Source organism: Hyperolius riggenbachi, chromosome 4, assembly GCF_040937935.1.
Source record: "Hyperolius riggenbachi isolate aHypRig1 chromosome 4, aHypRig1.pri, whole genome shotgun sequence".
NCBI classification, from domain to species: Eukaryota; Metazoa; Chordata; class Amphibia; order Anura; family Hyperoliidae; genus Hyperolius; species Hyperolius riggenbachi.
In genome coordinates, this window is record NC_090649.1 from 382788417 (window position 1) to 382806213 (window position 17797).

Consider the following 17797-nt stretch of genomic DNA (forward strand, 5'->3'; position numbering starts at 1 on the left):
GTTAACATTTCATTTTTTTTCCATTTCACTTTAACCAAATGTTATTTAACAAAACAGGAGAAAAAGAAAAAAATGCTGCTCACATTTCCATTCTTGGGCCCTCCTCTACAACAAATGCTTCACTTTCAGTGGCTGTGTCCCGGGTGTTCTAGGTCCATAGGGAAACTGGTCACTACATCACTCTGGGAGGTAGCCTGTTTTTCCCAATTACCACCTATACCAAAGTAGAAGAGGCTATGGCCTCAATTCACTAAGATCATGCTGGAGATAATAAGGCAAGAGAAAACTTACCTCACACAGTGAGAGAGTTATCTTACCTCTTCATTCCTTAAGTTACCTCTCCTGTAGTTAATTTACCACCTCTGTAGTTAATTTACCTCCTCTGTAGTTATTTTCACACGCAGTTAATGAACAGCCTGTCTTTAACTCTGGAGTTATTTTAAGGATTAAAGAGTTAACTTAAAGACAGAAGAGTTAACTTTAGGTTTGCCTGAGGTAAAATGTTTCCTGAATACTACATGCCTTATCACCATGGTAACAACTCTTGAAGAGTTATTAAAGACAGGAGAGAAGCTTAGTGAATTGAGGCCTATGTGACTGTAATCTCTTATTTAAGATTGGGCTAATAACATGCCAATGAAGTGAGCTGCAGATTCCATTTTGATGCCTCACAAATCTGATCACCAAACTGATGAGCTAGCAAGGAGTCATTTGGACTCTGTTAGCTTGCACGTGCCATGTCCTCTGTGCAGGAGCCTATGCAGGGTGGGTGGGTGTGAGCTTTGAATTCTCATGTAGAATCCTCTAATCACTGAGTGTGGTCAGAAATACAATCCACCCCCACCGTCATATGGCAGTGTGAGAGATAGTGACTGCAGACAGGGCAGGTTCTAGACTTTTTGTTGCCTGAAGCAAACTTGTGAGGATGCCCCCCCCCCCCCCATTTACATTAATCTCTATAGCGGAGCCCTTTTTACCCGTTTCGGCCTGGATGGTGATGGGAGAGTGAATGGGTGCTGATGCTGATAGGTGTTCGGCTGAGTGTGTAGGTGGGTGGCTGACTGCCAACAGCTAAATGTGACTAGCTGGGGTAACGTGTGCGCGCACACATACATACATACACATACACACACACACCATAATTTCCTCAGTCATACATGCAAAGAAATAAACTGCAGGGAAACCAGAGGGCAAAGAGAGCAGTGCATATTTACGTAAGGGGCGTGCCAGCCCACACAGACTTTTAACAATGTTATGCAGTTGCTAACGGTTACCGTTAGCAACTGCATAACAACGTTATTAAAAAGAATGCAGACACTTATTGTAGTTTAAAAGTGTTTGTTTTGCATAAAACATATTGTATGGCTCTCACAGAATTTAATTTTAAAATATGTCGTGTTTATGGCTCTCTCGGCCAAAAAGGTTCCCTACCCCTGGACTAACAGCAGACAAGCTCTGTGCTCCATGAGTCAGACAGAAACAACACAGCAGAGAGAGAGAGAGAGAGTGAAATAGAGTGTAGAGCTCCCTACAGTCTGCTTCCCTGAATTGCGTGATTCAGTCTGCTTCATGGTAGGGCCGCCCCTGACTGCAGGTACTTAATGTGTCTGTTATATATCTGTTAGAGTGTTTCTCAACATTTGATTGGTGTGTACCCCTTTTCAAACCCTGTACTTGCAGAGTACCCCCTAGCCTAGTAAACATTATTCCAAGTACCCCTTGAGAAATATATATTTAATCATAGTACATGATAATTGGTTCTAAACAATTTCTAAACATTTACAATTGCTTTTAATTAGCTAAAACACTAATTTGGTGTTGTTTAAATAGTATTTATCCTTTTTCTAAAACTCTAAATTTGTTATTCTTGGTTACGTTTTTCAAGCCCGAGTACCCCCTGGTATCATCAGAAGTACCCCCTGGGGTACGCGTACCACACGTTGAGAACCTAGACAACTGTAAATGGGTCTACTTGTTTTCTGGCCATTGCACAGTTACACACCCCACCTTCAGTTTGGACTTCCAGATAGTCCATTTGAACAGTCAACTACAGAATCATTTTAAGAGCCTGCAGTCAATTAAATTACGAAAAAAATGGATTCAATGGATGCCACAAAAAGGAAATGCAGCATGTGCTCAAAATGGAGATTGTCTCATTAAGGGTCCTTTCTCATTAAAGGCCCTTTGTGGTCTGTTGTGTTACATCGCACAAAAAAAACCAACACATCCCATTGCTGAATATTGAACGTGGCACAGCGGGTCCCATTGTGACGAAGCACGAGTAACTGTGCGTCCTGCATGTTTAGGCTAGAAGTGAGACATACTCTCATTGGAAAATATGCCTCAATGTACGGTCGCAATAAAGTGGTAACCTGTAGTGTGAACTTTCAGCACAGTTGCGGTGCTTTTGCTGAAGAATGGCACCACAACGGACATTTGAAATGTGGAAGGGGCCTAAGTTAGTGGATCTGGTGAAAGCTACCTAACACCTGACAGACAAGGTGATTCATATATATCAATGAAAGAAAAGGACAAACATGGCAGAAAGGTGTATGTTCAGCACTGAAGCGGCCTCTGTGTTGTATACATTGTTCTACCCCAATAAACACGTGTGTATAATAGGAAAGGGGAGGTTGAAAAGATCAGGAATGGGAAAGGCAAAAGGGAATGGGAGGTTGGGAACAAGGAAATATAGGACAGAATCTGGAAATTAGGATTCTCATACCTGCAATCATCTCTACCCACACTGCTGAATGTAGATGGTTGGAGTTTTAATTTAATACGTGTAGTGAAATAACAAATAATAATAACAACTATATTGCATTATTTAAATGCATTGTGGGACATACATCACCATTTCCCCTTTTTTCTTTTCTTCTTTTTAATTCCTTTTAAGCAGACTTTTTAAATATACACTCACCCTGACCATAAGTTTAGAAGAGTATATGTACTGATGATATAGCAGTGAGTGGGATCATCATTGATCATACTGCCAAGTGTAAACAGATCCTATTTATAAAGAGGATCAGTTTACTGTCAGTTTTGCAATGTGGTAAAACTGACAAAAAATGTACGTTTACCTCTATAGTGGGAACAGAGCCTAAGGGCCCATTCACACTAGCGTGATTAGCGGGTGATTCCTGCTAATCACCAAAGTAGTAAGTATATGGCAGTGATCCCACTGCCACGATTGTCGCCATTTGTGGGCGATTTGCGATGAGAGACAATCGACAAACGCATTACCTGCAGCATTTTTTGGGATTTGGGAGGGATCACGATTAGCATGCTACAAAAGCGCTAATCGCGATTGCTCCAAGAACGCGTATTTATCCAGTGATTTTTCCGCGTTAAATCGTGGAAAAATCACCTGCACAAAACCCGCGTTTTGCGCTTTTAATTGTGAATGGGCCCTAAACAAGGTAGAAAAGTTCCTGCATTATCCGGGCTGGGGAGCAGATAACTTTCTCTTCTTTATTTGCTCACTAATTACCTGCCGCCCGCAAAGATATCAGTTAGCTTTAGTGTGGTGGAAATATGCATTTAAATGACATCAGAGCATTCTTATAGTGTTTCATATTAATAAATAATAATAAATCTATATAATAAACAAGCTTAGGGTTTTATGGCATATTTATATAGTCCAGAACAATTACAGATGTTCCATAGTGTTCACCAAATATAGAGGCAATGCTAAGTAAGTAAGCAAGCTTACCCCTCCCCTTTCAGTTTCATCATATCATTTGTTTTACCTATTCGTTTTACCTACAGGATTTTTTACCTACCTGCATTTTTGACTCCCAAAAATGCAGGAATGAACCACTTTGGGACCAGCATATTTCTCATATAGGTGTCACCACTTCAGATAGCCAGGCAGAGGTATTCCCCACTACAGATAGCCAGGCATGAGTATCCCCAGTATAGATCTGTGTCCCCAGTATAGGCAGCAGCCATTACTCACCTCCCCAGGTCCAGCGAAGAGCAGCTCTCCCTGCCTCTTCTCTCCTCTCCATCCAGCCTCACGCATGCCATCATCAAGCCGGGACCCGACACTAGAGGCAGTGCAAGGCAGAACGGGAGGGGAGCGACGATTGCCGGAGGAACATCAGGAGAGGTGAATCCGGTCCTCTTCTTTTCTTCCGCTGCTGCTTCAGTGATCACTACGATTGGCAGCAATCGTAGTGATCACGTGATCAGGAGCCAATCGCCATGGCTCCTGATCAGTGAGGGGAGATGTCAGCTGTCATATGACAGCTGATTCTCCCCGTTCGGGTTGATGATGTTACAGTTTTGTCCTGTCAGCAGTATACACACAGAGGACGTAACTGTAACGTCCCTGGTCCCAAAGTGGTTAATAAATGACTTGCAGGGGTTTACCCACTCTGCAATAGTGCATATTGGATGATGCTTTCATACACAAAGGGACTTGTAACCTTGAAATAACCTTTTGTTTTAAGAAGTCAACTGTATACTTCAGGATATAAATTTTCTTTCTCTGGGACTGACAGAGTGACTGCCACTTTAATAATTTATAAAGCATGAGAACTTCAGGATATTTAAATTATAAACAAAAACAATTCTAGACAGGTTAAACCAAAGATGGGATTAAAATTTAATTAGTGTTTTTTTTAAATATTTAATAGAATTGCCCCATCCCCAACCATCATCTCTATTATGCCAACGTTGAAGGGAGATAACATGCCTTTCATTGTCTGATTTATTGGCCTCTAATTGGCTGTCCATGGTCTTTACAGTTGAAGTAGGCTTTGTGAAGTGTACACTCTGTTAATTCACTTTTTCTCCTAGGTGATATATATGATACAATGCTGTAGAAAGGGAACCTGAAGTGAGTGGAATATGGAGGTTGACATATTTATGTCATATTAAAGGATACCCAAAGTGACATGTGACATGATGAGATAGACCTGTGTATGTACAGTGCCAAGCACACAAATAACTATGCTGTGTTCCTTTTTTTCTTTCTCTGCCTGAAAGAGTTAAATATCAGGTATGTAAGTGGCTGGCTCAGTCCCTACTCAGACAAGAAGTGACTACAGTGTGACCTTCACTGATAAGACATTTCTCTTTTTACCTCTTTCTTGCTCTCAGAAGCCATTTTGTGCTAGGAAAGAGTTCTATAGTTGGAATTTCTTATCAGTGAGGGTCACACTGTAGTCACTTCCTGTCTGAGTCAGGACTGAGCCAGCCACTTACATACCTGATATTTAACTCTTTCAGGCAGAGAAAGCAAAAAAGGAGCACAGCATACCGTGTTTCCCCGAAAATAAGACACTGTCTTATATTATTTTTTGCTCTAAAAGATGTGCTAGGGCTTATTTTTAGAGGATGTCTTATTTTTGGGCAAACACACTGGTATTTTTTCTATACAAAATGTACATACTGTATGCCATGTGCAACATACACAGAGCTTGTGGTTTGCAGATATTGGCTCTCAATTACAAGAAATTGATTCTGCTGATCATGTAGGTAAGAGTTTATTTCTTGCAGGCAAAGAACTCTGTCGGTCTCCCCAGAGCTATGACAGGATAAGCTGTGTGTCCTGGGAAGAGGTGAAGTGCTGGTGATGCTTATTATCCCAACAGATCAGGAGGGCTGGCTCCAACAAAAACACAAATTGCCTGACATATATAGGGCTGTGTAGAACTCACATTATACTGCTGCTCTACTGTATCCAGGCTTTGTATTGAGCGTGACTTGCTGGTGTCATGTGGGATGCTGCTAGGGCTTAAATTCGGAGGATGTCTTACATTTCAAGCATTCTTGAAATTCCTGCTAGGTTTTATTCTCAGAGGATGTCTTACTTTAGTGGAAACACGGTAGTTATTTGTGTGCTAGGCACTGTACATACACGTCTATCTCCTCATGTCACTTCGGGTATCCAATACAAATTGCCTGGCTGTCCTGCTGATCTTCTGCCTCGAAGACTTCTAGGCTACATTCACAGTGGTGCATTGCGGTGTAGCATAATAGCCTCTTTTTAATGTGGCAAGCCGTGCTGCAATGCACCACCTATGTGACGTTCAAAGTGCAGTGGGTGCATTGCGGTATAACGACGTGCGCATTGTAACGCACTACATCCAGTGCATTACTGCAAAATGCATATGGTAACAGTGGTGGTAAAGCATACTTTTCATTGACTGTATGTATCACTATATGTGCTACAGTGTGCAGATAACATTTGGCACTGCTTTCCCAATCCATTGCGTTCCTGCTGCCACTGTGAACATAGCCTTAGCCTAGCCATAGGCTCTGAACAAACCTGAAGATCAAATGTTTCTGCCAAAAATCTGACAAGATTAGCTGCATGCGAGTTTCAGGTGTGTGATTCAGGCACTACTGATGCTAGAATGATCAGCAGGACTGCCAGGCAACTAATATTGATTTTCTTTTGTTTTTAGAACTCGGCTTTGTCTCATAATTCTCCATATAACTTGATGGCTTCGAGACCCCCCTTTGTCAGGAGTTTAGTTGGCATCAATGTTCTTTGCTTTATTACAAATTCATTTAATAATAAAGTCTCCTAATTATTATTTGAAAAAGACATAAGACAAAGAGAAGCAAACCATAACCGAAAGCTAAAAGAGAGGGTTGTATTTTTATACCAAGTCAGATCTGTCCATACCTTGTGTCCTTCTATCCTCTGACATGCATTCCTCCCTTTTTTATGCCACTCTCTTCTGCCCTCTCTCCCCTTCCCTTTCATTCAGTTATTCAGTTATTCCCATTCAATAGATTGAACCGTATATTCTTTAGTTGTGTCCAGTTATTATTCGATGACATGTATTCAGTCACTTCCTCTTCCTGTTTCACGACTATCTTTTCACAGAAGCAACACATTTTTTTTCCCAGAAGCAACACTTTTTTTGTAATCATTCTCTCAAAGATAGGGACCCAGTATTTTCCAGTTTTGAGCAATCATATTTTTTGCTATTAGGGTACCTATTTCTATTATCAATCCAATATTGTTATCCTCAATTTCTTTTGATCCTAAAATTGTTCCTAGTGGTAATAGCGACACTAGTATTGATTTAAAAGGACATAAATATAGCAGCCTCAATATACCTCTTGCTTCATGTTCCCTTTAAAGTGAATCTGTAACAAAAAAAAGAGCCCCTGAGGGGATACTTACATTTGTTGATCCTAATGAGGCTTCCCCCATCCTCTTAAGACTCAGGGATGCAGCGCTGGCAGGCCCCGAAAAGTACCATCTTTGCTCCTGCGCAGGTGCAGTAGTGGTGTTCCAATGGGCTCCGGCAGAAATTGCTGGACCCGTTCGGTTCCAAGCTACTGCGCAGGTGCATCTTTATTACAGATTCCCTTTAAGCCACCAGCAAGCAAGAAAACACTGAGAATAATTTTGACAGTACTTTTCAAGTTCTTTTTGGTCGTTTTTAAATTGCAGAGTGCTAAAATGTCATTTTAAACAGAAGCTGAAAATTTTTCTCCTAGGAGAAAACTTACGAAAAATGAATTGAATAATGGCCTATAAGACACATCCACAGCCCTGTTTCTTTGCAGAAATCCTATGTTATCAGAAGGAGAGTTAACCTCCTGGGCGATAATCCCAAGCTGAGCTTGGGGTATGTCGCGCAGGAGGAGTTCTCAGGCCCTGGTGGGCCGATTTACATAATTTTTTTTTGTTACACGCAGCTAGCACTTTGCTAGCTGTGTGTAACTTCCGATCGCCGCCGATCCGCCGCTACCCGCCGTGCCACGCAGCCCCCCCTCCCCGACCCCTTGAGCAGCCTGGCCAATCAGTGCCAGGCAGCGCTGAGGGGTGGATCGAGACTCCCTCTGACGTCACGACGTCCATGACGTCGTGACGTCATTTTAAAAATCAAAAATTAAAAAAAAAGTGCTGCGCCCCCTCCTGGGCGATATAATTGTATCGCCCAGAGGGTTAAGGGAGGGTGGAGTGAACTCTAAAGGGGCCCATACACTGGTCGATTTCAGCCATCAATTGACTGATCGATTCTATGGAATTGATTAATCGATCGGAAATCGAATCTATCACATCTATTGACCGATCGATTTGCGGCGGATTTAGATGGATTTGATCTATCTGACTGGATGGAAAATCTAGGTCGATCTGCAGCTGGCCCATATAGTTGCATTGGATCTAACAGTCCAGTAATGCATTTAGATCGATTTCCAATAGATTTCATTCTGAAATCTATTGTAAATATGTTCCTAGTGTGTGGCACACATCAGATAGATTCCTGTCAGATTTGACTTGTTTGGCATCTGATAGAAATCTATTTGATGGTCGAATCTGCTGCAAATCTATAAGTGTATGACCACCTTTAAACAGTCAATCAATCAATCAATGTAAGTATTTGGCCAAGTAGGTTTGCATTTACAAGGAATTTGACTTAGCAGTTGCTTAACAGACACAAACAAAACAATACACGGACAGACATTATGTATTTACAAGTTGCTAGTTACAATTTGGATGTGAAACGGATCATATCTACCAATTACAATATCTCATACTGTCATTTATTTTGTGCAGAAAGATAACAATTTAATAGAGTTAGCTTTTCCCATAACACTGTTGTTCTGCTCTCTCCACAGAGATGGCCGTATCAGCAAAGATGAAATGATGGCCTATTTTTTGAGGGCTAAATCTCAGTTTCACTGTAAAATGGGCCCCGGCTTTGTTCACAACTTCCAAGAGATGACCTATCTGAAACCAACATTCTGCGAGCACTGTGCAGGATTTGTACGTATGTTTTATTAGCTCGTAAATAAAGTTTACAGATAAGTTATTGCAGTAAGCTGTATGAAGTTATCCTACTGAGAAAAGGCTTATAAAACTTGTTATAGATTACAGTATGAGATTTGGCAAAAATGTAGTCAAATAGAAAACATGATTCTGCCATTTTTCGATTGGCTCTCACTGTGAATTAAAATAAATACGAACTAAGTTATGTTAAAAAAAAAGTGCACCCCTGTAAAGTTTATTTATTTATTTATTTTTTTAACATGTGGCTTATTCGTATTTTATTTTTATTCAAATAGTATGTAAAGATGATATAACTTAGTAAAAAAACGACACCACAGACAGTAAACTGCAAAACAGAGACAAAAGCATGCCCATCTTTTGCTGGATACACACCATGAGTTTCCGCGTTGAATGTGTCCGTCGATAAGCGTCGATTCAATCATTTCCGAACGAATTTCGATGATTTTTAGGTCGATTGCCATGTAAAGTATGGCAAAACGACCTAACGATCCATCGAAGCTTGAATCTGACATGTCGGAAATAATCGAATCGATGCGTATCGACGGACGCATCGAACGCGGAAACGCATGGTGTGTATCCAGCATTAGACATCAAAAAGGAAACAAAAGATGTGTGATTATCAAGATTAGCTAAATAGAAGTATAGCTGATATTTTATCAGGCCCTGTGGGTACCCAAACTTCCCTTAACCCCGTAACTCAAACTGGATGTGTATATATGTCCAATTTGAGTCACTATTTGCAAAAAACAACAGTTCAAATAGCTGCGCTCAGTTCATGCATCTGGGGGTCCACTTGCTCTTGTAGTATCCCTCTGATCATAAAACACCTCGGATAAAAGAACACATAAAGGATAATAGTGCAGTTTTGAAGGCCTGACACCCCGTCAGTGCAAACATATACACAGGCTCACTAACGCTGTGAAGGTAGGGGGGCGGGGATCACCATCACCAATTACAACCAAACGCTCCCCATGAGATCTATTAGTCCTCGCTACTCATGCAGCCAGGTGGCAGCATCAATTTCACTAAGCGCTCTTCTTTACGTAGTTGGATTTAGTAGTTGCCCGTTCAATGTCTATGCCCATACACAGTACCTTAAAACAAGCACAATAGCCTCCAATGTGTAAAACCAAAAATGTAATAACTCTTAAAATAGTAATGCGTGTACATAATAAAATTCCTTGTAAAGCATATCACGTATACTACCGATCCCCCGGTCTAGGGTCACGGCACAGCTTGCTTCTCGTCGTCTACGTCCAGCGTCCTCCTCGCTGCCCTTAAGCCACACCCTACCGGTTTCGTCACAGTGTGTGATTCATCAGGGGCTAACTGAGCATGCGTGAAGAGGACCAATAAATAAATCTCAATTCCTAGTCAGAGGGCGCGCCTGCAGCATCATGCCGCTGCCCTCCCTGCTTACACTTCCGCCCGCATTATGCATACTTCCTGGGTTGACGCCAAGCATATGACCTGTTAGGTCATCACGTAAACCCAGTTATGAATACCACCCATATGTTAACCAGCACCACCCCTTAAAAACGTCACACTTTACCTCATCCCCTTGGCAACATTGTGAACAGGTACTGTGTATGGGCATAGACATTGAACGGGCAACTAGTGGTGGTTATCGAACTACGTAAAGAAGAGCGCTTAGTGAAATTAAACCTGCCACTCTCTCACCTGGCTGCATGACGGTGAGCAGGGAGGACTAACGAATCTTGAACGGAGGGTTTGGTTGTAGTGATCCCCACCCTCTACCTTCACAGTGTTAGTGAGCCTGCGTATATGTTAGCCCTTCAAAACAGTCTGCACTATTATCCTTTATCTGTTCTTTTATCCGAGGTGTTTTATGATCAGAGGGATACTACAAGAGCAAGTGGACCCCCAGATGCATGAACTGAGCGCAGCTTTTTGAACTGTTGTTTTTGCAAATCAGGACTGGTAACTGTATATAGCGCGCGCCACCTTCAGTTGACTTTTAGATCCTAGCGCTGTAATACTGTGTGTACAGTATGAATGAGTCACTGTAATTAAATTTGGAAGTATTAGTGGCAGGGGTGTGCGCACCTGCCTGCTGCTTGTTCACGACGGGACTTAAATGCTGGGGATTGGTAGGTAGGAACATATGTTCCCTGAGCCAATCAAAGGGTCTAATAATGAATGAACATGACTGGAATCACGAGCCATGTTCATTCATAAAAGTATAGGTAAAAGTGTAGGTAAAAAATGTAGTTAAACAAACAAACACTTTCTGGTAGCTTCTAGGATAGTGTATAGTGCCATTTAGTGGACAAAAAGCAAAATCAAAGTAAAAACATAAACACGTAAAGCGACAGTTTAATAAAAAAAATACATAAATAGTTACCATAGGGTATAAGCTTTTTAATATGTATGTAATGAGGTTATATTACTGTCACTTTAGCAAATAATGGGCTTGTAATTGCTATACAAAAAAAACACAAAACTGAAACAAAATACATCTAAATTTCCAAATAATATTTTGTCACCATATATTGTACTAGGAACATAATTAAAATGTTGTGATAGCCGGCATAAATAGGCAAATAAAATGTGTGGGTTTTATCGATAGTAGCATTGTTTATTTTAAAACTATAGGGGATGGAATTGGAGAAAAGGCGTATTTTTTCTTTTTTTTTCCTAGTACTTCCCTATAAAATGCAAGGAAAATTAAGTAATTACTGAAAAAGACAAATTTGTGGTGAAAAAAACAAGATATAGATTAGGTGTAATAAGTAGTGATAACGTTTTTTTGGCGAATGAATGGGAGGAGCACTGTGTGAAGTGTAAAAATTGCTTCCAATCTTAAAGAGGAACTCCAGTAAAAAAAAACGTAATGAAAAAAGTGCTTAATTTTTACAATAATTATATAAAAATGATTTAGTCAGTGTTTGCCCATTGTAAAATCTTTCTTCTCACTGATTTACATTCTGACATTTATCACATGGCGAAATTTTTACTGCTGGCAGGTGATGTCAGGAAGTAGCTGCTGCGTGCAACAAGGCTCCCACAGCGTGATGTCACCATGGTCCTGACATCACACTGTGGGAGGGGTTTCACCACAATATCAGCCATACAGAGCCCCCTGATGATCCGTTTGAGGAAAGGAAAATATTTCTCATGGGAAAGGGGGTATCAGCTACTGACTGGGGTGAAGTTCAATCCTTGGTTACAGTTTCTTTTTAAGGTGAAAATAACCCATGAGCTAAAGTAGTTAAATGCCAATATTAATATGAGCACCTCTGGAGTGCCCATACTTCCACAGCGCCTGATATTTTTCGTGTACAGCTGTGAAGTTGGTGGAGGGGGCAGGTTAGGCAACAGTGGGAAAGTCGATTAGGGTTAGACATCGTGGGGTGGGAGGGGGGTTTGGTTAGGGTTAGGCATCAGTGGAGGGGTCGTTTAAAGTTAGTCATTGGTAGATGGAGGGCTAGTGTGAGGATAGCAATAGTAAAATACTGGTAAAATCGACCAATATTTTTCTATATGAATATCACTGCCAATATAGAATATCAGCAATTTAGCCAATATTCTATTAGCAGCTATTTACGGTGCCCATATATACACAGTGCCCATTTGTTGCATATTTTGTAACTTAGTCACCAACTCCACCACCACACATGCAGGCACACACGCAGGCATGCACACACATAGGCACACACGCAGGCATGCACACACGCAGGCACACATGCAGGCAGGCACACACACAGGCATGCACACACATAGGCACACACGCAGGCACACACGCATGCACACACACACGCAGGCAAACACGCATGCACACACAGGCACACACGCATGCAGGCACGCACGCATGCAGGCACACACGCAGGCACGCACGCACACAGGCACACATGCATGCACGCACATACTCTTTCTCTCTCGCTCTCTATGCTACTAGCAAAGGGAAGTCACCTTTCTTATTTTCAAAAAACACATTTTATATAATAATATAAATAATTTTTAAAGAAAATTGAACAATGAATTTTTATTGCTATCTTCAGGCTAGTGATACTTAAAGAGGCTCTGATGTGAGTCTACAAGCATGTTATTACTCTAAAGCACTTTACATAGTGCTAAACCGCTGCTATCCCGCGGCAAAAGGAGGGGTCTTTACCCCCCAAATCCCCTCTGAAAATTTTGGGGGAGCGCTTCCTGAAGAGGCAAATCTTAGCCCTGTAGCTCTGCCTCTCAGCGCGTCAATCCCCGCTGATCGCCGCCTCTCCCCCGCCCCTCTCAATCTGTCTTCACAGAGAGGGGCGGGGGAGAGGCGGAGATCCGTGCGGCAATTGACGTGCATGGAGGCAGAGCTGCAGCTCATAGCTCTGCCTCTATGAGCAGCAAAATCCCTGACCAAGAAAGTCGTGGATTTTGCAGGGGGGATTTGGGGAGTAAAGACCCCTCGTTTTACTGCGGGGATAGCGGCAGTTTAGCACTATGTAAGGTGCTTTACAGTAATAACATGCTTGTAGACTCACTTCAGAGTCTCTTTAAAGAGTGATCCTGGACAGGGGCGTAGCAATAGTCAAACAGCCTTACCAACTGCTATGGGGCCCCGAAGAGGAGGGGGCCCAGGTGGTACTTGATGTATTCACTTTGTTTCTCCACCCTCTGACTTATCTTAGTGCCCATGGACTATACATGTGTTTAATGCATGCAAATGTAAATTGCCCAGTCAACTCACATCCATAGAGTAGGGGCTGTTGGTATAGGTGAAGCATGTAATAAATACATATTGCTTTTATATATCAATCCTTGGGCTTGATTCACTAAACCATGTCAACTCATAGCATGGTCGCACTAGCGTTTCTGCACACAACCGCAAATTCCCGCGCGTTCACGATTACGCACGAAAATTCACAGTTGCACGCGAAAACGCTAGCACGGCTGTGCTATGAGTTATCACTGTTTAATGAATCAAGCCCCTTGTGTGAATACTGCTGACTGGGACTGGGACAGACTAAGTGGTACTAATGGGCCAGAGTAATATTAACCTTCCTGGCGGTATGGACGAGTTCAGGTCGTCCATAGCCGCCGAGGCTGATATCTCTGGCCCTGCTGGGCCGATTTGCACCAAATAAAGTGCGCCACACGCAGCTAGCACTTTGCTAGCTGTGTGTGGTCTTCGATCGCCGCCGCTCAGCTGCGATCCGACGCCTGCAGCGTCGGAAGAGGCCCCCCCGCCAGAGCCCTGCGCTGCCTGGACCAATCACTTTCAGGCAGTGCAAAGGGCTGGATCGGAGGCGTCTGACGTCAGGACGTCGGCCGACGTCAGGACGTCGGCCGACGTCATCCCGATCGTCGCCATGGTGACGGGGTAAGCCTAACAAGAAATCACGATCTTCGCGGGATTTCTAGTTACTTGTGATCACCGACAGCGATCAGAAGGGCCCTCTAGTGGCCTTTTAGCATGGAAAAAAAAAAACCTGCCGCCGCCACCCTGGCAATTTAAAAAGAACGCCAGGGTGGTTAATTTAATCAGCCATAATGCAAAGTTATACAGTGGATGCCTCTGCCTGTAGAAATTGGGCAGATGGAAGAAGACATACTAGTGGTCTGAAAAAAAGACAGATTACACTGCCTTCAGTGCTGCCTTACTTAAGTCTTCAGCAGAAAATGTCAGCTGATCCAACAAGTGTACATGCTATTTTAAAAACTGCTGATAACAATTTCTGTGGGGCTGTGGTTATGATGTTAAGCCAAGAGGTGATTGCCTTCTCTGAAGGCTGCTGAGAGATATGCATCATCTGAGCTTTTAGCACTTCCTAGTTTCCTATGTGTGTCATCCTGCCAGTCAGTGTAATCTCATGAGCCCTTTGGAAAATGAAAACAGAACTTGAACGTATGACATGCAATTTGGACTTTTTTTTTTTGGGGGGGGGGGGGGGGGGGGGGTCTTCCAACAAATGTTTTTCATTACTCATGAAATGTCTTTCATGCTGGGGCAATGCTGCACCTGGGGTTGTGTATTTTAGGCTAGGTCCACTTTGGTTACTTCACTTATGCCTTCTGCAGTGTTTGCTGCCAGTTCCACTGTTAGAAGAGTACTCTGATAAGCAGAATGGGTGGTGGTGGTGGTGGGGACTAGATAAGTGGGTATAATAGAACTGAAGTAAAATCAGTAATTTAAGCACATTGCATAATTGAACAGGGTCTCACTTTAAGTGTATTCAAGAGCTCTTTAGTGTAAGGACACTAACACTTTAATGTTAGTAAGCCTTCTTTTTAGTGAGAAGTCTGGAAAGACTTCAGTGAAAATCCACATGCTCTGGATATGGAAGGAAGGGTGTTGTTATATCCTGTTTATGTTAGTATAGCAATTGCTGCTTCCTCCTTTATGACCTGGTTTTCCTTCTTGCTTCCCTTGCTGCATCCATTAACCTACCCTGTCTTTCATTTTAGCTCTGGGGAATAATCAAACAAGGATACAAGTGCAAAGGTAATTTCATAATTGTGTGCACATCAGTGATTAAATCATGGCAGAGCATTACCTCTTCATACCCTTAGTTCTTCACTATGCTTGCTATTTTGCTCTAAATTTGCAGCACACAAAACACTCTTTGTTTGAGCCAAACGAGCTTGACAAAGGGTGGAGACACCCGTAACTGTTGCTACAGTTTAGCTTAAATTGCAAAAATTATACATAAGCGCTCAGAGACCTTTTTTTAAAGTCTATTACAGTTGTTAGATGATTGAGGTTAAACACCAGTTCGTGCCGATGGAGCGCTTCCTTGCCGTTTGTGATTAGCATAGATAACAGTTCAGGAAAAGGATTCAGCGCTCAGGGTTAAAGAAAACCTAAACTGAAAATTAAAAGTCAAAATAAGCATACACAAGTCATACTTACCTCCTGTGTAGTCTACTCCTCAATTTCTTTGTCTTCTCCCGCGTCCTGTTTGTCCACTGTGATCAAGGGAATTTTCCATCCTCCATTTTGAAAATTGCCATTATACATAACAGCTTCCTGGTCAGCACACAGTTAAACTGTAACATCACCCACTTGAGCCATAGGGAAACATGGACATTACCTGGTACATCAGTTTTCCTCTCAGCTATAACTGACAGCAACTGATATTTTACTGACAGCAACTGATATATTTCAGATCTGACAAAATATTGTCAGAACTGGAAGGGATTATTGTCAGAAGAAAATGGTGAGCTTCTGAGAGGAACTGATGGCAAGGTAACTATGTAATGTTCATTTGAAGTTACCTCATGTGTTTATTTTAGATATTTTTACTCAGTACAGGTTCTCTTTAAGCTCTCATAAGACAGGCTGGTGACTCACACTTCATCATAGGAGGGTTGCTTCAATCAGAAGAGCTAACCCCCCCCCAATATGAAAAGACTCACTGGATAGTAAGGCCAACCGGGCCTGTCAGCACCTCAGAAGTATGGGCCACCCCTCAGCCACACCGGCAACCTCAGCTGGGCTCTTGTGTATCCGGTTGTATTACAAGATAGGTGACGTCTTCAACCGGATACACAAGAGCCCAGCTGAGGTTGCCGGTGTGGCTGAGGGGTGGCCCATACTTCTGAGGTGCTGACAGGCCCGGTTGGCCTTACTATCCAGTGAGTCTTTTCATATTGGGGGGGCTCTCTGCTGATTGAAGCAACCCTCCTATGATGAAGTGTGAGTCACCAGCCTGTCTTATGAGAGCTTAACCCTGAGCACTGAATCCTTTTCCTGAACTGTTATTTAGCTTAAATAAAGAGCATATTGTGTGCTACAAAACATATGAAACATCTACATGTAAGGTCTTATCTAGGAGATAAGAGCTAAGGTAGGGGATAACAAAACCCTGGATAACCAGGAGGAGAGATTTTCGAGAAGGTCCACTGTGTCAAAAGCTGAGAGGAGGTCCAGAAGGATGAGAATATAAGTTATAAGTAATGCTGTGAGGGCATGTCTAATTTTATGGAGAGCATCTTTGTAACTCAGGATATGCTCATACAAGTCATTTTTAAGTCAGCACCAATTTGCTACATGGGAGCAGCGCTCCAGTAGTTTGATCTCCAGTTCTCAGTAAGCCAGGGTTAACACTGGGTCTGGTAGCATTGGACCATGAAGGAAGGAACAAGGTAGTGGTGGTGCTAATTAATTCTCATTGAACCCCTTTTTATTAGTGTGCACTAAGTGTGTTCATTTGAGAAAAATAAATCTGTTTGTTTATTTTGTATTACTGTTTATCCAAGCACTTTTCCATTTCAGATTGTGGAGCAAATTGCCATAAACAATGCAAGGACTTACTTGTTCTAGCGTGTAGAAAACTCTCCAGGGGGGCATCTATTGGCAGTGGCCATGGCTCCCTTCCAAGCAGTCCATCTCTGGCTCCAGGTATTGTACAATACAGATAATGCTGTTTTCACAAATGTAAAATATTTACATATGCAGTGCCCAAATATCATATATAGATAGATAGATAGATAGATAGATAGATAGATAGATAGATAGATAGATAGATAGACAGACAGACAGACAGACAGATAGACCGATCGATCGATCGATCGATCAATAGATAGATGTTAAAGTAGAAATCCAGGGATTTTTTTTTTACAGATTACAGATAGATTAGGATTTTTGTCACATTTTTTATTGTTATTGGCTTTCCTGTTATGGACATTTTAACTCACGTCCTGTCTCAGTGAAATCAAGGGCATTGTTAGGAGCTTAGCTTTTTGTGCTCCATCTATGCAGCATCAAAAGAAGAAATAAGGTAGGCTATACTTGACAATTTATTGTATTGTAGAAGATATTTGAATTTATCTTGTAAAACTTCCACACTCTATTCAAAATAAAAAAAAACCCTAAAAAAGTTTGACTGGAGTTCTACTTTAACCACTTAACGACCAGTCAACGCCTATCGGCAGCGGCTGGTCGGACCTGTGTTTCCATGGGTTTCCTGTCAGTTAACAGCGGGGGGCTCCGTGGACAGCCTTCGAGCCTCCGATTGCGGCTCGCAGGCTAAATGTAAACACCCGGGGATGTAATCCCCGATGTTTACATATTACGGC

The 17797-nt window shown here is 42.1% G+C and overlaps 1 protein-coding gene across 3 annotated transcripts in view; it reads left to right on the forward strand.

Annotated features, from left to right (window-relative positions):
- Nucleotides 1-17797, forward strand: part of RASGRP3 (RAS guanyl releasing protein 3) — a 178543-nt gene that overhangs the window by 153541 nt on the left and 7205 nt on the right. For all 3 annotated transcript variants that reach the window (XM_068232118.1, XM_068232117.1, XM_068232119.1), the window contains exons 13-15: nucleotides 8593-8740; nucleotides 15185-15221; nucleotides 16995-17120. In XM_068232118.1, the coding sequence (XP_068088219.1) occupies nucleotides 8593-8740; nucleotides 15185-15221; nucleotides 16995-17120 (311 nt within the window). The remainder of the gene's footprint in view (nucleotides 1-8592; nucleotides 8741-15184; nucleotides 15222-16994; nucleotides 17121-17797) is intronic.